Source organism: Poecilia formosa, unplaced genomic scaffold (assembly GCF_000485575.1).
Source record: "Poecilia formosa unplaced genomic scaffold, Poecilia_formosa-5.1.2 Scaffold131, whole genome shotgun sequence".
NCBI lineage: Eukaryota > Metazoa > Chordata > Actinopteri > Cyprinodontiformes > Poeciliidae > Poecilia > Poecilia formosa.
This window is the reverse complement of record NW_006800070.1, coordinates 1,109,220-1,129,650: the sequence shown is the minus strand read 5'-3', so window position 1 is coordinate 1,129,650 and position 20,431 is coordinate 1,109,220. Positions and strand designations below refer to the sequence as shown.

Genomic DNA, 20,431 nt, shown 5'->3' with positions numbered 1-20,431 from the left:
TATATGTTTTACACATTGGATGAAATCATCACCATATGAGTTTCTCAAAACATAAACTATTTGGTCAAAAACAAAAAAAACTGAATGAAAAGTTTCAAAATAATTTTTTCAAGCTAATTTCTAAAACTTTGAATTTTCTTTTGTTGAAGAAAAACAATTCTGGGCATTTAAAAAAAAAAAAAAAGAATTTCAAAAATAATAAAATTCTTCTTTGAATACTGAAGAACAAAACGTGATTTTCCAGAAAAACAAATGCTAAAACTCCCAGCCTGACGCACCTAAACAACCTGGTTAGTGTCAGATTAAAGGTGATCATAATGCAGCAGCAGCTTCGCTACCGGAAAGAATCATCCTTTATACATTTAAGTTGCTGTCTGCTTCCGACGTCGTTTTGAGCGATTCGAAAACGTCATCGCCATAAAATCGCGACGAGAGAAAACGTCACACAGTGGCAGCTTATTCCAGACGTTTCCACCTGCTCGTTAGACCGCTGAACACCCGTATGCATGTAAAAGAACAGCGAAAAATGCTGTTATTTTGTTTGATAAAAAAAAAAAAAGCATGCACCTGTAATACTATTTTCATAACAAACACAATCAGTCCGCTGCAGTGAGAAGTAATAACTGTCAGAGAAACAAATTACTCCTGAGACACGAAGAGCCCGAGGAAACGCTGAGCTCTGGTGTCATTTATTCTTTTCAATTTTTCAGCAGGTGAATCAATGCAATATCCTTGTAAACAGACTTTATTCGTGTTTTTGTTTTTTGCTAAAAAGAAAAAAAGGGAGAAAATGTCACTTTTAGGAAAACCAGAAAAAAACACATGTAAAAATCACATGTACATCTTCTGTAAGAGGGAAGTAAAACGCCACCTGTTGGCTGTTTATTACAACTGTGCTGTAACCCTAGTGACAGTTTTTAAAGGCGCAGTATGATGTAAAATTAACTTCTTTTTGCATTTTACATCATGCTGTGATGTTACTCCCTCATCAAAAACCTACCTGGACTGTTGCTTTGATTCTTTTGTCAATGTTTGAGAAATCCTTTAATCTCCATGGCAACCATTCAACTGTGCAGGACGCTTGGATGAATTTAGCACCGCCCTGAAAACAGAGCTCCTCCTCTCAGAGCAGTCGTCTCCCGCTCAGCTCCTTTAGACTAGCCAGCAACAATTAGCAAACACCTGGTGGACCTGTGGATTCGTTATGAGAGCTACTTCTCAGTGCAACACTGGTAAAACTCTTAGAGTTAATATAGGAGCCATGTGATGAAGGCAAAGTGTCAGAAAGAGCAGGAGTTTTTAAAGAGACAGAGGCCTAATTTCAAGGCCTAATATTACAAGGTCAAATATGTCTCATTTGATATTAAGCATTTTTATAAGAACTACACATAGTGCTATGAAATGGCACTATGTACCAGGAAACGACACAGTACCGCCCCTTTAAGGAGTCCACATATAGTGGAAGTTGGTTCACCAATGTGGAAATCAGCAGGAAGAGATAAAAACCATTTTGAGTCTCGCTTTATTCTCAATATCTTTCAACCACAAAACAAAACATTGAACGGGAGAACAACTCGCTCTACATTTCTGCTCTGTTCTCTTCACAATAAGGGCCTACAGCCTGGCGTAAAACATATATGTTTGTGTCCGCCACAATATTTTAAAAGCAGAAACTTTTCAGCAGCAGCTCTGAATGTGTCACAGCCAGAAGAAACCAACATGATTTACTCCAAAATGAGCTATCCCAAAGATTTGGGCCCCAACGTGAGCCAAGGGCTTACAAGCTGTGCTCAGAGCCCCCGGAGCCGAGCAAACACCGGTGCCGCCGTCTCCACGGGCCCCTGCGCTGTCTGGTGTGATCTTTGCGTGTCTGTGTGAGCGCGTGCGGTGGGCTCGGTCCGGAGCCTCAGTGTGTTTTGCTCAGATTGCTGCGCTGCTGCTCCTGGTACTCCCTGGAGTCCTCCCAGGGACGGGGACCACGGATGTTCTTCCACTCGTCCAAATGAATCTCCTTCAACTTCTGGAAAGGAAAAACAAACAGAAAAGGATGAACTTCTTTCCTTTCTTAACTTCAGGATAGAAGTTTTTCCACTGCTAAAAAGCAGATTAAGGTTTGCAGACGCCACACAACCAGCATAGGAACAACCATAAAATGTGCACAAGACCCACCCAACCACCCACTTCTTTACTGTCGGGAAGGTATGACGAGCAAATGTGGAAACAATATATTGTTACAACTGGAAGCAGCTAATTAGCATCTCAACTACAACAACACTGAGTAGTCAGAAAATTCTCCACAGAGCGCTTCTACAGGTTTCACCAACTTAAATTTCAGACGTTTAGAGACTTTTAAAAAGTCTAAAGAGAAATGTACAAACTTCATCCAGTCATCTGGTGATTAATTCACCCATGCTATACGCAAAAAAAGCTAGCTAGCAAGGGCATGTTAGCAGCTAGTTAGCTGTAGCCTCAACCATCTCAAGTCAGAGAACGTAAGGAAGACGTCTGAGTGCGACTCAAAATGTTGCCTGAAGAAAAGTTCCACAAGAAAAAACAGACATACAATACAAGATTAAATAGTCCTGTTAATACAAAATTTAAGACATTTTAAGGCCTTCATTTTAGATACATGGATTTAAGGCTTTCTAAGGAAGCGCAGACACCGTGATTGCAAACCCAAGACGGGTTCAGCTGTCCCCAGCATCTCTTACCTCGTACTCCTCCTCCAGGATGACCGCCTGCTTCTCTGCATTCACCTTCGCCTCCAGTGAAGGGTCCAGCTGCAAGACGACGGAGAGAAAAAAGGAAAAAAAGAGAGTTTTTAATGTTGCAGTCTGAGATTTCTGCTTTAAGGCTTTCCTTATGAGATCATATGTCTGGTAGCTTCAACTATTTTCTTCAAAAATAATATGCGATTCTGCTTTCTTAGTAGCAGCAGAACCATTTTTACCCTGTAAATGTCACATTTTGTCCCTTTACAGCCACACACTTGTGTGTATTTTACAGACCAAGAGTAAATAGTGGATGAAGATGGTGCAGGTGCAAGGCTCTGTCAACTGGACATATGTTTGACAAATTAGGTCAATGTGGGAGTGACAAGAAGATGGTCAAAAATACTAATGGAAGTTTCCCACAAGCTATGAAGGAGGCACAGTGGATTTGTAGGAAATGTAGCTCTGGTCAGATAATAAAACATTTAAAATCCAATAATTTTTTTTTATCATCCGTTTCTCAAATACATGTTAAGTTAAGCTAAAAAATAATTGAGATGTCATCTGACCATCTTATTGACTGGCTGCCAGTCAAATTGATCAAGTTATCAAATTTGTAAAGAACCATGAACTTGGGTCAGGACAAAATTAAGGACCTATTTTTTATATCTGCCTAATAAGCTGATTGATTCAGCACCAATCTGAGAAGGTTTGACAAAACAAAACAAAAAAATAATAAAAAGATTTCATCAGAGTTTTATTTTTGTGGTCAAAAGTCCAGGACTTTGCAATTAAAATGGACCTTGGTCAGGAGCGGGTCCAAAATGAAAACCCGTCCTGAGCATCACTTTTAATGATATTCCACTGTAACAATGCTGAGGGTTTTCTGTGTGTGACAGATGAGTTTTACTATTCCCAGACTGACTAATTACATTACCACGGCTAATAAATGATTTATAGAATATTTTGCAGCCGTCAAACTAGAGAATTAACAGTCTTAAAAATTAGTATCATATTAACAGTCTAATAGGTGTACTTTATACAAAAAACATCTCAAATATGAAGCCATTAAAAGGTAAAAACAACAAAAAAAAAGTCCAGAAAGGAATAAAAGCCTTGAAGTTCATCCCGGCCCTCAGGCTGAATTAAATCACTGAAGAGAAAATGCAAATTTAATCACACTGGACTTAATCTCTGACGGTGGTTTCAGCGTATATGTGATGTCTGAGAGAGAGCCGGCTAATGTAATCAGCTGATACCAACCCAAGCAAAAACTGGAAGAGTGCTTTTAATAACGCGCCTTGTCTCCGCTCTTTAAATATTCAGCACATTAAATCACATGCGCAGCCACACATGCGGAGGCGAAGTTGGACTCCGCAAGGGTTTGGAGCGGGTCCGTGAGATGCACACACCTTCGCAAAAGGAGTGTGTGTGTGTGTGAGAGGAGGGGGGAGCCACAGATACAAGGCCCGCGGCAGAGCGCGCTCATCCGCCATCGACAGCCGCCGCACATCAGCGGTAACGTAAGAAAATACGGCCCAGCCATCTGGCTCCCACCCAGATGACTTATATCTGAGTCTGTCAGCGTAAGAGAGAACTCACTGCCAGATCGTAACGCCTTCTGGTTACATAATCGTCGTTTTAACTAACTGGTTGCTATTTTGTGAAATATTAAACCTTCCTTTCGACTCTGTAGCCTTGTACTTGTTTTAACGTTGTAAAAGGTGCAACCTCCTAAATATCAGGGGTTTATTGTTGTATTTAGCCTATATTTGCTTTATTTTGTGGTTTTGCGTTAAAAGAGGGTGTACTTTCTTTTTAAACACAGACAATGGATAGAATCCTATTCAATATTAACAAAATCTTCTATAATGACAAATCCAATAACAATACAAAAAAACGAAACCTTCTCCATGTCAAAAGTCTTTAATTGGAGACCACTGTCCATATCTTGATCCAAACGAAGTCTTATGTGTTTCCAGACTGACCAAAATCTAAATCTGTTTTCAGAGAACTGGCGACCTGTCCAGGGCGTACCCCGCCTCTCGCCCGAAACGTTCGCTGGAGATAGACAGTGGAACCCCTCCTAACCCCAGAAAAGGACAAAGGTGTACAGAAAATGGATGGCCGGATGTTTTCAGAGATTCACTTTTATGAGACGACTGAACACAACGAACTTGGAGGTGAGGGCATCTGAACCGAGGGACCGCATCGCAAAAAAAACTAAATCTCACCAAGTACTTTTGGTCTAGTTTATAGTAGAAATATCTTAGTACACTACAAAAATAAGACAAAACTAACAAGTACATTTTCAGCAAGACAGAGGAGTTTGTTTCAAATCAGTAATTCTCTTGTACTCATTTTAAAAAGTACTAGTTCCACTGGCAGATTGTTTCACTTGTAACAAGACTCTTTTTTCCCCCCCAGGTTATAAGTGAAATAATTTACTAGTGGAACTAGTACTAGTTACTATAGAGAGTCTCAACTTAATTTCCTATCCAGGTTTCCTACACTCACTTTACTTCCTGCTAACAAAACTTAAAAACATATTCAAACAAGAGCAGCTTTGTTGAATGCTCAGCCATACTAAAATTCAGTTTAATTGGGGAAGGAGAACAACGTGATGCTAGTTGATGACATAATCAATATGCTAAATTACAAATGACCTTGTACAATATTAAAGACCTTACCTCAGAAAACACTGATGAATAAACAACAACTAAAACTGTGAACGAACAAGGCTCATCTTCTTGTAATGTTTCCGCATTTTATTTAAAGATGAAAGAGGAAAACCATATTTAATCTGACCTCGCTGAAATTTAACGACATGAATCTTGCAGTTTCAGTTCTAGCCACTAGGAGGAGTACACACGCTGGTAACGGTGCCACACAGGGGTTTCGCCTTGAATTTTTCTCAGGCGTATCTGAATACGCCACTAAGAATGAGATCAAGATTATCTTGGTACAAACCCGTTTTCTGATTTTCTGGGCATCGTAACGGATTTGAGTAAACTCCCGCAAGCCAAAGGAGCCACCAATAACCAGCAGCTGAAAGAAAGACATGAACACAGAGGGTGTGGGGTTATCATTTTGGTTACTGTCCAAACTCGCAGCATGCTTGGAGCTGTCTATTATGAAAAAGTGTTTCCCGTTTTCTTTTTACGGGCAAAAAGCAAATGATTAAAAAAATCATTTTAGTGACGTTTACATTGACAATTACTGACTAGTATTACTACAATGGTTATAGAAAGTTTTTTTTAAACAGGCATTAGTAGTCGACTGCTTTCCAACACATATTTAATGTGTAACGATACAAAGTTACACCCCCAAGTTTTACATCTAAGGTCATTTTACAGTGGCTAAAGGACGCGGCATACAGTCAAAAAGAATCAAATGTTAGTGCATTAAAGCGGAAAAATAATGAATTCGACGTCTAATGAATATCTGTCTGTGTTATGCTACAACAAGCGAACTACCTGATTTACTCTAATAAGAGTGTTTATGCAAGTGCTAACTAGCTAACATAACCTGTGATACGGTCAGTTCACGTACGTAAAAACTCCTGACGTCAGACCAGATCATTCTTACCAGCATAGGGACTCCATACTTGACGGTTTTGTTTCTCTGCAGTGTCTTCCAACTAAACATGACTTCAGCTACATGTTCCTCTGTTGTCATCGGTGAGTAGGTCACAACAGAGGAAGCGCTTTTTTCCTGTGTCCGACATCAAAATCTTCCGGATAGGTACAAGTTTACGAATATTAGTTCCCATTGTTGCTCTTCCGCTGAATTTTGAACCTCTGGGATAGTAAATATCAGCCTCAGGCGGTAACAAACTTCACATGCAAAAATATTTATGCGTCACCAAATCACTTCATGAGTTTTTTTTTTTTTTTTGCACAAATATGTTTTATTCCAAAATACCACTTGGTGAAATACCACCCACGTCAGAAATAAAAATTTCAATGTATATTTTAAGGCTACTATTTTTCATTTCAACAAGTGTGAGTATTTTTCCAATTGTTCTTCCAACTGCTTTGCAAATCTACAAACCTAACAGCATGTAGGGATTTCTATCCTGTTGAACCAGTAAACCTCCACCTCAAGTTTCTTCTGTTTTCCTACCCGATATGATACAAAATGTAATTTTTAAATGATTAATTCATTAGGGGGAAAAAAGCTACACCCAGTGAACCAATGTGAGAGTCATTAAAGAAAAGCCGTGAACTTTTGAGGCCGGAGAGCTTAAATTTCTTCCAAGAGGTCATCAACAATTTAACTAGGAATTCCCAGAATTGTGAAAATCTTCAAAAGCTGTTCACATTTCCATATTTTTCTTATTTGTGTGCTGCTATGATATACACCACCAGTACATAACTTAAAGGCCTTGGTTGTGATGCAACAAATGTGTAGAAATTGTAAGAATACTTTGACAGAGTGCTGTATGCGTGTACTCTTTGGTCACAGTATGATCAGAACACACACACACACGCACACAGGTGCTCTTGTATCAAAAACTGACAAAGTACAGACGTTTTTTTTTTCTTTATTACAATTTTTCGTCTCTTATTTCAACCAGGTGAAGAAAAATACCTTTTTTTTGTTCAGTATAATAAAATATGTTAACTTTATTCATTTTTCTGAAGAAAATCAATGACAAAAAAAAAAAAAAACAACACATTTTATCTCTCCCTCTTTGTAAACCTGGAGAGTCGCTGCTTTGCAATGAAAAGCAAACACAACAAAGACGGAGTGAAGGAGGGGAGGAGGGAGCGGTGACGAAGCTGGACAGGTGGAGAGGACATGGAAGATACTGACAAAAAGATAAGGCCTGAAACGTACAAAAAAGAAAAAAAAGAAAAAAACAAAATGAGTGCAGCTGGACAGGAAAGTGGAGGCAGGCCGGAGCACGTGGCGGTGAACGGAGCGGGGGAGGATGGTCCTGGGTCAGGACGCCCGACGCCAGTGTTCAGAGGTCGCTCTCCCCGTATAGAGCCGTGGAGAAGGACATGTAGTCCAGGGCTCCGGGGACGCCGTCAGGGCCCGTGTAGGGGGCCATGCGCGCGATGCAGTACTCGGCCTGGTCTGGGGGCAGCTCGCGGCGCAGCTCGTCAGCCAAGATGTAGTTCTGCAGAGAGTCAGGAAAAACCGAGGTTCAATTTTGACATGTCAGATTATGTCCAGTAGATTCATTGGATCCATTTCATTTATGGTTTTGGTTGTTGTATTGAATTTTTTAATATTTAAAATGTCATCCAGCTCTAGTGCTTCTATAGTTCTTTACAAAATTTAAGCTTATTGGTCTTTGAGACAGTGAATTTGCATTATTACCCCATTATTGATATAGCATTTCAAAATAGTCTCATAAAACAAAACCATAATTTATTATAAGTTCCATTGCAATTTATCACCCAGAAAACTTATTGTGACAGAGCTAGAGAGCACCGATTGCAGTTTTCTGGCTGATCAACGATCTGCAATAAATTAATTTGGGGGGATAAATAGAAACGCATCTCATACTTTTCAGACAGATTAAGAAAAATGAACCACTTTATTTTCTTTCCACTTTGATTTGGTCTGTCCCATAAAATCTCACTAATCTTTTCTCTACCTATACCCTGTTGCACTGCAGCGGGTTGTTGGGTTTTCTGAGTAGCTCTGTGTACCGTACCTTGTCCCCAGCGAGAACCTTGAAGGACGCCATGACCTGGTCGGCTGTGTCCGTGTCGGCCGTCTCTCTGGACATGAAGTCTATGAAGGCCTGGAAAGTGACGGTGCCCATTCTGTTGGGGTCCACTACGCTCATGATGCGGGAGAACTCGTTTTCCCCCTGGTGGTGACAGACGGGTCACGGTAAAGCAGCTGTAGTCGGACGATGTCATACAAAAACGGGTAAATCGAAGTGCGTAAAGATAGCTGAGAATTTACACCTTAAACTTCAGGTTGTGAAGAAGAGATTTTCATCTATTTGAAAAAAATAACTATTCAGAAAATGACATAATTTAACACAAGGCTGAAACAATTAATCGGATAAATCATGATTAATCAATTATTGAAATAACTGTCAACCAATACATCATACAGACTCAAAGAAAGGTCAATTTTTGAAAGAACATATTTTCACATGTTGACATTAGAAGTGTTTTTAAAGCTGCAGATTCATCCTTTGCTACAAACGATCAAGCATTCACTAAAGGAATCTTTTGAAATCCGATTAATCAATTAATCGTCAGAATAAATCAATAACTAACATAATCACCAGTTGCAGCCCTAAAACATCCAGATTGTCCACTTTTCTTGTTTTAAATCTCATTAAATCTACATCCATTACCAACTCCAAGTGGTCCGGCTCTCACACAGAGACATGTTCATACTTGAAGAGTGCTCAATGCTTTACCAGGTTGTAACCCATGGAGATAAGGCAGGTTTTGAAGTCTTCTGCATCCATGATTCCTGTTCTCTTCTACAAAGTCAGCGACAGACAAACATAACCAGCAGGAGAGGAGAAGTACAGCAGAGGGAGGGAAAGGAAAAGAAATCAGGAGAAGAAAGGTTCGAGTGAGAAGATTTTTAAGCAAAGTGTGGGGAAAACAGAGAGTTCAAACAGGAAGAGTAAAGACAAAAACACAGGAAGAAAAGGAGGGATAACAGAGGAAAGTGCAAAAGAGAAAAGAAAAGAAAAGAAAAGAAAAAAAAAACTTCAGTTAAACCTCGCACTGCGGGAGTGTGGCTACGATCAAATACCTGCGCGTCGTTGGCGATATCGAAGCCCAGGCTGATCAGGCAGGCCTTGAACTCTTCCGCGCCTAGAGTGCCCGAGTGGTCCTGGTGTGTGGGGGAGGGGCCACAGGCCATGCAGCAACACATACAGCCCAATCAGTGATGGTGAGGGGGAAACAAGGAAGGGTTGTGGGGTGTCGGGTAGGTGGTTGGGTGGAGGTAGTGCACCATGCACGGGAGAGGGGAGGGGAGGAAGAGAAAGGTGAGGGTGAAGGGAGAGGGCCATGCATAAGAGACAGAAAACAGAGAACACAGTGCATATCGATTAGGACCGGGCAGGTGAACACATGGTGGCAGCGGTGCTGCCATGCTTGGCGAGGCATTCAGAGGCGTTAATGTGCAGCGGGGCGGGCGGATCACAGGGCCTCCAGGTGGGATTATTCATATCGTCAATGGCACAGAAACAGAACAACAACAACAACAATGCAGGAACTAAGAAGTACGACGGAGTATGAGAGCCATGCTAAGAAAAATATAAATATGTAATACGAGAGCAAATCACAAAATTATGAGTGTGAGAGTAAAGTCGCACGGGAAAAATGGCTGAGATAATTTGAGAATAAACTCGTACGTGAATAAAGTCGTAGGATATCGAGAATAAGTTTGTACGAGAAAAAAGTCAAAATAAAACGAGAATAAAGTCATAAAATCACCAGAGTGAAGTCAAAATATTATGAGGACTCTGACACGAAAAAGAAGTCTTACAGCTGTGGTAAATGTTAACAGATCAAGTGTTTCCTAATTCACAAGATGCTCAGCATTCCTCGTTTTATGGAAGATGTTTTCTCATGCCAGAGTTCTCAAAATATTAAGATTTTATCCTGGTAATGCTACAACTTTATTGTCGTAATCTTATGACTTTATTCTCGAAATGTTATTTTTCTATTTTATTTATTTCTTAGCGTGGCCTCAGTACTCCAGCATAAAAAAGACAAACTGTTTGATTTTCTTTCCTTTAAAACAGAAACCTAAAAAAAAACATGATTAAAAACAAACATTCATTTTGAATATGCAACAAATGAATCAAGTCTTTAAATTACCAAAACCCCCAAAAAACTATTTACATACATTAAGAGACGAGATTCACCTCAAAAATAACGAATCACCTTTCTCAGTTTCTTAGGAAAAGTTTACACTCCAGCTGCATGTTGTCATGTTTGTGCGTTTGGTCAGACAGAGAGTGAGATAGTTGGATGGATCTGCGTCTAACCTGAAGAAATGCTCCTGGATTTCCTGTTCTGATCCTCGTCTACGGTCACGAGATTTGCATCATGGCCGCAAGGACAAAATCATAGAAGCCTGTTAAAACTTTCCCCTCAACACAAACTAATCTGGATCATTGTTTCCTTGTTTAGAGCTTACTACGACTTTCCTTTGTCATTTCAAAAGCCGAGTTAAATGACTTCTGAGTTGCTCTGGATGCTGGCAGGACCTGCCAGGAGCAGGTGTGACGTCGGGGAGACTTACCTGCTGCTGGAACGAACCCAGGACTCTGACATCACAGGATGGGATGGAGGTCAGCTTCATTGAGTCGACATAGGGGTTATATGCAGTTTTCCATGTTATTCTCTTTAGCGGTCTTCCCCTTTATCTCACTGTTAGGCATGCTTACTCAATTCTATTTAAATCAGTAATTCTCTATTTATTTTGTTTCTATTCATTCGTCTGTTTTTGGTTTTAATTTTTTAAATTTTTTTTCTGATTTACTCTCATCCAATCTTGGATGAATTTTAGTCAAATAGTAATATCTTATGTTGTTTAATAGGCTCTAATTTTAAATGTCTGTCCAGTTAGAATTTAACTACTAAAGATTATTTCACGTTATAGATTAAATTTCAGATGAAGTTCCAGATCTCTACATTTTTCATAATGACACTTTAATGGAAAGTTGACACTTTTAATGGACTTTCAAAGCAACCTTTAGAGCAACTTTGCATTAAAAGTGTCATTATTCACCGACTGACACTTCATGACAACAGTCAGACATTCATAAAGATTTCTTTATGTTCATGACACTGCCATGTCAGTCTTAAACACCCCGTCAAATAAAGTGTTACCACGTTTCTTACGCATTTGAGTATTTTCCTACAACAGTTCCATGACAAATCCATGACTTTGTTCTGCATCTATTCTCTGATTGGTTCCCACAAAACCCTTTGTAAGGATTGAACGGTCAGCCGTCCCTCTGGCCGCGGCTCTGCGGAGCGACTCGGTACTGACCCTGTCGAAGTGGTTGAAGGAGGCGCGGAACTCGTTGAGCTGCTCCTGGCTGATGCCCTTGGCGTCTCGTGTCAGGATCTGGTTCTCAATTTCGTTGATGGTGCGGGCGATGGTGGTGAGTAGCTGCTCCCAGCCCACACGGATGTGCTGCACGGCAGAGAGAGACCGGGAGAAGAGGAAGAGGATGATGAAGGGGTGGGAGAGGCCTGGATCTGAGCGTCAGTCTTCACTTTGGTTCCATTTAGAACCAATTTCAGGGAAATGCAACCCTGATGCATTCTGGGATGTCATAATATTTTAGGCCCGTCTGGTGATAAATTTCCTTCAATATTTTCCAACATTAAGGTCACCAATGTCCATGTACTTTACTGGGATTTTATGTCAGACTAACTGGAAGTAGCCTGTAAATGTGAAGAGGAAGCAGAAATATTAAATAATGCACCAATTTCTTTTTTTTTTTAACCAATAAAATGCATAAGAAGTTTGGCATGGAGCTGAATTCATATGTCAATTTGACTTTGAGCCATTTTAATCCATGAAAATGCTTTGATAGAACTGTTTGTGTTTAGCATCAAGCCACCAGCTTACATTTACCCATGATGGACATAAAACAAAAAGCTAGCCAGCTAACAAGGGTATATTATTAGCTGCTAGTCAGCAGCAGCCTCAACAACTTCAATTGACATAATGGCTTGAGAAATTCTGGATGCGACTCAAACGTTTGCCTGACAAAGTCCAGCGAGAAAAATAAACTACATAGAATACGGTGATTAATATATTTAAGGCCAGCTTACACTTTTTATTAAGAATCTTAGACATTTTAAGGTTTTAATTTCAAATTTAAGACTTTAACTCCAGATACCCTGTGTCAAATAATCCATATTTCAGTGGAGATTAGCATCATCAGGAGGACTGGATTTGATCCGTCGCCACGTTTACCTCCATTGTGTAGTTGGTGTGTTTGTTGTCGAAGATGAGAGCCTCCTGAATGAGTTGGTGGTCTCCCTCCAGCTGGTCGATCTTTGGCTTATAGTTGATGATGCTTTTCTCGTACTGGCGGAGGTGCGTCAGCTGGTCCTCTAAGGTGCCGTGCATTTCGATCGAGATCCGGCCGATTTCCTGCTCAGGTGCACGGACAACGCCATGAGATGTCTGGCTTTTACAGCCTCACCACAAGTTTTCACATTTGACCTCGTCATGAAGTTTTTGTTATATATATGATCAGTGAGAGGTAAAGTTGTCAACCTCCATCTTGGTCTGTATCCAGGGCCCAATGACGTTGGCCTGTGTGGCGAACTGCCTGCGCAGACGCTCGTTGTTCTGCTGCCGGGCGTGCTCTTCGATCAGAGCCTGGTCTCGCTGAGGCACCAGCTGCCTGACCTGCAGATTGGAGTTAAAATTGTAAAAAAAAGCCAAAGAGATTTTTATAACAAAAACAAGAAAAAAAAGAGAACAAACTGAGCAATCACTCTGTCTTAAAGTGAAAGAAGGAAGAGATCTCTGTGTACCAGTACCTTATCCCATTTAGCGTTGATCTCCTGTGGGTTGATGGTTGTGTAGGGGTTGGTGCCGGCCATGTTCACATGATAGGTCTGCACGATTTTGGCGATCTCATTGTGGATGCCCAGGATGGCCTGGCGCTCTTTGTCAGCCTCTGGCAGTGTGGCTTTGAACTGCTCATGGGCTGTGCTCAGTCCCTGAAACAACAACAGACGTCTGAAAAAGCATGGACTCCCGTCTTCTTCTGTGGGATAAACCGAAACGGTGACAGTTTTCATTTTAGCTTGAAGAGAACACATTAAAGTATGTACACCTTGAACACACCAGCACCACGTTCCTTCCTACTTTGGCCAAGTTTTGTCCTGGACAATAGACAGAGCTCTTAAACAACAAAAATTAGATTTTTAAGTTTCTTTATGTTATTTTGGAATGTAGCTTGAGAGGAATCACCAAGACTTCTGTTCAATAGGGATTTCACTGCTGAAACACTGATGCCTGCAGATGGCGTCACTGTTTTAGGTGCCACACTTCAATAAATAATCACTTAATTGAGTCACCAAATAAAGTGGGAGGACTCCCAAAGCCCAACTCCGAATCAACTCTTAAAGCTTTTAACGCAAAGTTCAGGTTTGGGACTGATGGGGACAAGTTGAAGTCTTAAATCTGTAAAAGGTAAAAGTTTGAACCAAGTCTGAAGTCCCTGAGGGTCCAAATCAAGTCTAAAGGTTCCCACGTACTCCCCAGACGAACCGTACGTATTCTGAGAGTCCAACGTACGGATCACCTTCGTTTCTCCTGACAAATTCCTTCACTTCCCACAAGCCGAATGGATACAAAGCAAGTTCGAAGAGCTGGTTGGGTGCCTTTCCCGTTTCTTCTCCACCAGGGCAGCAATCCGTACAAGCGGAGGTCTACTTTGTGCAGCAGTAAAGTAGACCTCCACCAGAATCCTTGGGACTGGTTGCGCCGATTCCCAACCTCATCAGCTTGGCATCAAAAACAAAACGGTTTGACGTGAATACCGTTTCCCGCCAAGCAATTTACCGTGCGACACAGTGCGTGTGAAAATGTACCTTTGTACGGGTTCCTGTGGAGTGAAGTATGCAAGAGAATAAACCCTTCACCCCAAGCCAGGTCTCAAGACCTGGAGGATGAAGTTCAACTCAAATTTTGAGGCTTTCACCCCAAGTTGAGTGTCAAGTTTGTAAGGATCCAGCTCAAATCAAGTCTCAAGTCTTTGAAGGCCAACTCTGTTTAGCACATTTTTAACATTACCTTATTAAATAAATTCTTGTTTGGTTCGGACCGGTTTAGCTCCTTGCTCACCTGGATTTCTTCAATTGTGTGAACGATGAAAGTGTCCTGCAGGTCCTCCATGGCGCCCTCCATCCAGTTATTGAACGGCGCTGCTCTTTTGGCAAACTCAAGGTACAGCTGGTCGATAGTTTCAAGCAATTTCTCAGTTCTCTGGTGAGATATGAAGAACACAAAGGATTTTTTTTTGACACCCAGTGTTTCAGAGAAACAAGAATTCACTTTGGTTTTATTTCCCAACCAATCACAAGTAACACTCCGGCAGCACCGCAGCTTTCAGCAAGGTTCACCTGCAGTGCCTCAGTGCGTTTCACGGTCATGGCTCCCAGTGCGTCCCACTGATCGCAGATCCGCTGGCAGCGAGCGTTTACACTGGGGGAGTCGTAGTAGTCCAGCTCACTGCAGAACAAAACCAGTCCTCACTTTCTGGCATGCTGATGGTTTCCTGTCCACTCATCCTCTCTCTACCGTTTATCGGATCTTACTTTAACTCCTGCGCAATCGCCGCAATCTGCTCCACACGATCCTGGTGTGCGGCCAGGTCGCTCTCGAAGGCCTCGTGTTTCTTCAGCAGAGCCTTGATCTCTGACAGAGAGGCGGTCTCGTAGTCTCGCTTCTGCAGCAAGTCCTCCTTACCTGCGCCGGAAACCAGAAATGTCACTACGAACCCATTTTAGATGTAGAGAAGCTAACTGCGTCACTTTAAGAAGATGGAGGATTTATTTTTTTGTTTTTGGTAACGGCTCAGCACCTTCGGTCCAGGCTTCGTGGATCGCCGCTTTCTGTCGGAATTTCTCCGCCAGATGGTCGAGTCGCTCCAGCCGGCGAATCTCGTTGAGGAGCCACTCTTCATAGCCCTTTTCCGCTCCCTCTAGGCTTCCCCAAGCGTTATTGATGTCCTGCACAAAGCCAACAAAAACATTTGAGTATTTGTTTTAGGCGACACGCCGCACTGGAATTAGGCTTGCCCCGATGTTGAACACTTGGAATAAATCCATTTGAGGCTAATTTTAGATAATATAGCTTCAGCTCTTCCTTAAATGGACATTTGAGTTCTCCATTCATGTTTAAAGGAATATTCAGAAATTTTTAAAGTGAGATTATGCTAAAGGGTCATATTTTACATGCTGAGGATTTCTCCCTGGTGTCTTCGCTTAGCATTTTAATGTCCAGTTTTAGTAACAAATAAAAAAAAAACAGTTTGTGTTGACACTTTAAAAACCTTCAAACAATTTTTTTCTAATGGTTGATTTACAGAAGCTGATTATACAGGAAATTGGAAGAGGAGGCAGTGCAACACTAATAATACTCCTCCTGAAGCGTTTTTCACTCAAAGAAAACTGATAAGGAATTAAAATTATTATGGCGATTTATGTGAAAGTTTATACTGTTACTACTTACATTTCTATTAGATAATGACTCTCACCGGAAAATGCTTTACGTACCTCTTTTTAAAAAGTCAAAAATATTTTTGAATTTTTGGTACACGTTTCTCATAGGAAGATAATTGGTGGCGAACTGCCTCCTACTTCCATGTGTAGTTTATCACTCCTATCGTCGTAAATGATGAACCAATCCAAACATGGCGGCGTTTTAAATGTTTACAAAATAGCATTAGCATAAACCGCCAGGAAAGTTTTGAGATTGGAGTTGTTCAAGAAAATAGTAGTGGTTTACCAAACAAAAATAATATCCATTTAACATCAAATTTTGACAAATACTTAATGTGAAGAAAATACATTTTCTTCACATTAAGAAGAAAATGTATTTTCTTCTTAAAATACATTTTAAGAAGAAAATGTATTTTAAGATTCACTCTCATCTTGGATCCAAATCAAATCTTCTGCTGCATTCAAAGTTGTTATTCTGGGTTTCAGCCTAGAGAAAGTGTTAACATTTTTTTTTACTCTTGTTTGTAACCTAAACTATTTTAATTTCACACTGCAGCTGTTCATCCATTAACATCAGAGGCATCAGGAAATCATCCAGTGACAAGGATCTGGCAATTTTTCCAGGTTGATCGGTCATGACTGGCGATCATCAAATATCAGATTTTTCCCCCCGACCAGTGAATGCATCACATCCAGGAGCAAATATGAACAGCAGAGGTTGTAACTAAGCAAAGGAGACTTAAAAAGTACATGAAACTAGGCTGCAGAGACGTAAGTATGAGAAGGTTTGTACAGAATGTGGTTCTTGTTGAAAGCATAGCCACATACCGAGACCATCTTTCCCTCAGAGGGCATGAAGGCGGGCCTGTTGCTGAGCCTCAGTTTGGTCTGAAGGGTGTTGAAGTTGATCTCCAGCTGGCACTTCTCCTGCACTTTGGGCGGCTTGTGGAGACGACGGTAATCCCTGAAGTCCTCCAGCTTCTGCTGCATGGCCTGCATGGTGTTCTCAGGCAGCCTGTTCTCCAGCCAGGGGATGGTGCGACGGATCCACTCCAACAGCTGAGGGGTTGTGTGCGTGTGTGTGTGCATTAAGGAGTAGCGATAATACAACAGAGACGAAGGAGAAAAGCATGTTGATGGAAGTAAAGATGAAAGGAGAGCCGCACAATTGGAAAAGACGGGGAGAATTGGTGGAGGTCAGAGAGTCGTGGAAGAAAAGTGTGTGATTTATGTAGTTGATGGAAAAAGGAGGAGAAAAAGTAGAAATCATCAGTTAGCATAAAATGTTATGTCTAAATTCTTGCAACTTAATGTATTTGCAGTACAATTTCTTCGGTTTTTGCACGTTTCAACACTGAGCCAACATTTTTAAAACTTTATGAAGAAAATCTGTAATGTTTAAAACACTAAAAACAAGCCTTTCTTTTATCCTACAGCATCATTAAACCTTGTTTTAAAGTTTTAATGATGCTTTAGAAGATGATGGCTTCTAAGCATTTGCAAGATGAGGGGGAAAAATAAGAAGTTAAATCACCATTTTTATGACTCATGAAACAAAAAAAACAAAAAAACAAAAAAAAAAAATCAGTGGCTTGTTTTTAAAGTGTTTGACATTTATCTACCAAGTAAATACAAAGCAACAGCTTGACGTATCTGCTTGAAATTACAGGAGAAAGTTTAAGTTTCTCCAAATACATGTTGCTGTGTTTTTTTATATATATAAATATAATAAATGCAAGTTTTTTTTTATGGAATAATTGTATTGAATTCCCACAGGAGAATGAAAAAAAAAATACCAGTAATGTGTTTAGATCTAATCTTCTTGTCATTAGTTTTCCGCAAATGACGTCATTATCCCAGTTGAAGAAAATGTTACTCTCCTCTCTTTTGTTTTGTTTTCCACTTATTTTAAATCTTAAAAATAGAAACATAATTGCGGCTCTTTAAACATTTCCTCTGGCAGATATTTCTCATAAATATCCAAGTTGTTTTGCAGCTCTAAACTGGTTTATGGCGGAGCACTGAGGGTTTAGATGGCTGCTGCAGACCCCAATAAAATACAGTGATGTTTGTAAAAATTCAAAGTGTGTAAATATTTCCATGTATACAAGAGTTTTGGTGAGTTAGTAATTGTAGACATGTAAGCTTGTTCCTTGGCAACTAGTTCTAGTTTAAGCCTGCATAAACAGCAGACAGTCCACAGACTGCAACACGTAGAAAAAACTTTAAAAAAGGCTGCAGTATGATTTGATCACAATCACAAGTGTTGCACAACGCACAGAACTCAATACAACTCCTGTTTTTTCTGGCTGGCTACATGTTTATCATTATCCGCCTTATCTGCACCTGAACGCAGCACAAGCATCCCCCGAGGGTGGAGAGGGCAGGGATGCAGCTCAGAGAGCAGGGAATGGAATAAGTGAGGAGACATAACAGAGGGAAAGGAGCGGGGAGTGCTCACGTCACTGGCCAGCTTCTCGTAGTCCTCCATCAGCTGCTCGTTCTCCTGGTTCACCGCCAGCACCTTGCAGATCCGGTTGGCCGCCGTCTCCGCCTAAACCACCAGGGCGAAGCAAGAAACAACGTGAGTTCCACTGTCCACGATACTTACGCATGTCTATCTGAAGAAAGCTCTGTGAAGTTAAAGTGTTGTTTTTTTTTTGACGTTTGGCTGCGATAAATTAATCCTAACCACCCACAGAGAATTCCCAAGGGAATCGCTTTAGGGAAAATCGGGCAATTAATCAGCAAATGCTCCGAAACTGACGGAATCAGGACGACTCTGGGTTTGTGTTTTATTAAAAAAATAAATAAACATAAAAAAGTGTGACATCTAGAGCATTGTTTTTTAAAGAGGGGCCTCAGAAAACGACTAGTAAATTAGAAAAAAATGGAAAAATAAACTTTGTTTTGCATATCATCTGAAAATTTTTATATATATTTGATCAAATTCTGTTTTTCAATCATTATTGTAAAATATAAGTTAAAATAATCCATTTAAATGTTATTTGCCATCCTTGGAATCCAGAAATACATAACAGGAACAGTCACTGCTTAGTTTATATTACTTTTAACCCAGAAAAGGATTTAGAATAAACTTAGAATTGTGGAGTATTCACTTTAACCCAGAAAAGGAATTAGATCAGTCATTCTTTAGCTTATTTTATCAGAAACTGTAGAGTATTCACTATTTAGAAATGGAATTAGACACTTAGCAACCCTGAACAGGAGCACTTAGTTTACATACTTTAGAACAACATTAGATTAGTTTTATTTCCTCTTTTTTCTTTTCTTTGTTATTTTGTTTGTGTTTCCTTTTAACTCATGTAAAGAACTTTGAATTGCCTTGTTGCTGAAAATGTGCTATATAAATAAAATTACCTTACCTCATCTTTCTGACTGGCTGATTGTTTAACGTATCGAGCTGCTTTACTCCTCTAGCTAGCTTAGCAAGGCTAACTAGCTTAGCAAGGCTAACTAAAAATCTGAACGTACGAAATGTTACACAAATGCAATAATTATTGAATTGCAAATAAAAGTGAGAAAAAAAACATTCTAAAAGTTGATGTTACTTTACATATTTTGTGGCATGTTTTGTGAGTTTGTAAAGGAAGTCATAACCTAATGCTATAGCATAAAAACGTTAGCCATGAGCACATACTGGTTTCTGCATCACTAAATAAAATCCTTTTTACTGAGATATAAAACAGAGAGATATTTTAAAAAAAAAAACAATTTAAAAAAATCAATAAAATAGTAAAAATGTAAATAAAAAACTAGGAGAAATTTACTTACAAGCTGTCTGAATGTATGGAACTATATTTGCTTAAGTCAATCACTCAACATACTACCAGCTGGCATTATATGAGCTGTATATTTAGGAAGGAATAAAAGTGTACTGGATCTAGAATGTGAATATGTTTAGACTGCTTTGGAACGATCTGGATTTATTTGAACTGAATATGGATTATATATAATTTGCTCTAAATTGGACCTGTATCTCTTGTAAATTGATATTTGTTCAAATTTAGAACTAAAAAATAAACCAATTTGCTGTTTGTGTGTGTGAAATGTATGCATTGAAAAAAAATAAAAAGGTAGCAATAACAGCAGCATGCAAAGTGTAGAAAATAAAGCCGATTTGGTTGAGAAAGGAAAGACAAAAAAAAGTTTGTAACTGAAATTTTAGAGGCTTCCGCCTTGAAATAAAAGGAAATTAAGAGAGATTAAAAACTAACACAGACATGTCCTTACATAAAGAGCAGATAAAAACCCGACTCTTGAAACTCGTAACCCCTTTCACGGCTCGGAGACTCGCATCCCGCATGGAGGGCTGCCTCCAGCTCCCCTTTGTCTAAACATCACAAGGAAAACTTGGCTCGGTCCGAGATTCCCTCTAAGAGGAGCGGCCTTAAAAGGAGAGCCAGGATGTGCAGGTTGTGCTTCTGTGAGCAAATGTTTGCACGACGGGGCCACTTAGCCGAGAGCGCCGACCTCCTTCATGTCGCTTTCTGT

General features: G+C 40.1%; 2 protein-coding genes across 7 annotated transcripts in view; both read right to left on the bottom strand.

Moving 5' to 3' along the window:
- Positions 1-1,504: 1,504 nt before the first annotated feature.
- Positions 1,505-6,463, bottom strand: cox16 (cytochrome c oxidase assembly factor COX16). Its single transcript, XM_007561882.2, has 4 exons — positions 6,300-6,463; positions 5,682-5,759; positions 2,712-2,780; positions 1,505-2,020 (listed from the first exon to the last, which is right to left on the bottom strand). The coding sequence occupies exons 1-4, from the start codon at positions 6,387-6,389 to the stop codon at positions 1,907-1,909; spliced, it is 351 nt and encodes a 116-aa protein (XP_007561944.1). The 5' UTR covers positions 6,390-6,463; the 3' UTR covers positions 1,505-1,906.
- Positions 6,464-7,240: 777 nt separating this feature from the next.
- actn1 (actinin, alpha 1) overlaps positions 7,241-20,431 on the bottom strand; it is a 60,542-nt gene continuing 47,351 nt past the window's right edge. For 3 of the 6 annotated variants that reach the window (XM_016676250.1, XM_007561880.2, XM_016676251.1), the window contains exons 9-22: positions 18,378-18,470; positions 16,745-16,975; positions 15,277-15,424; positions 15,011-15,161; positions 14,816-14,924; positions 14,538-14,678; positions 13,226-13,408; positions 12,957-13,091; positions 12,651-12,830; positions 11,712-11,858; positions 9,456-9,536; positions 9,109-9,174; positions 8,383-8,541; positions 7,241-7,839 (exon numbers count right to left, since the gene is read on the bottom strand). In XM_016676250.1, the coding sequence (XP_016531736.1) occupies positions 7,681-7,839; positions 8,383-8,541; positions 9,109-9,174; positions 9,456-9,536; positions 11,712-11,858; positions 12,651-12,830; positions 12,957-13,091; positions 13,226-13,408; positions 14,538-14,678; positions 14,816-14,924; positions 15,011-15,161; positions 15,277-15,424; positions 16,745-16,975; positions 18,378-18,470 (1,983 nt within the window). In that variant the 3' untranslated portion in view covers positions 7,241-7,680. The remainder of the gene's footprint in view (positions 7,840-8,382; positions 8,542-9,108; positions 9,175-9,455; positions 9,537-11,711; positions 11,859-12,650; positions 12,831-12,956; positions 13,092-13,225; positions 13,409-14,537; positions 14,679-14,815; positions 14,925-15,010; positions 15,162-15,276; positions 15,425-16,744; positions 16,976-18,377; positions 18,471-20,431) is intronic. The other 3 variants (XM_007561881.2, XM_007561879.2, XM_007561878.2) reach the window with 2 other exon arrangements.

Excerpts from the sequence above, each read along its gene's own strand:
- cox16 (XM_007561882.2), bottom strand. The coding sequence starts at position 6,389 with ATGACAACAGAGGAACATGTAGCTGAAGTCATGTTTAGTTGGAAGACA. Across the intron at positions 5,760-6,299 it reads AGTATGGAGTCCCTATGCTG|CTGCTGGTTATTGGTGGCTC; the intron begins GTAAGAATGATC and ends TCTTTCTTTCAG. Across the intron at positions 2,781-5,681 it reads CCCAGAAAATCAGAAAACGG|CTGGACCCTTCACTGGAGGC; the intron begins GTTTGTACCAAG and ends GTCGTCTTGCAG.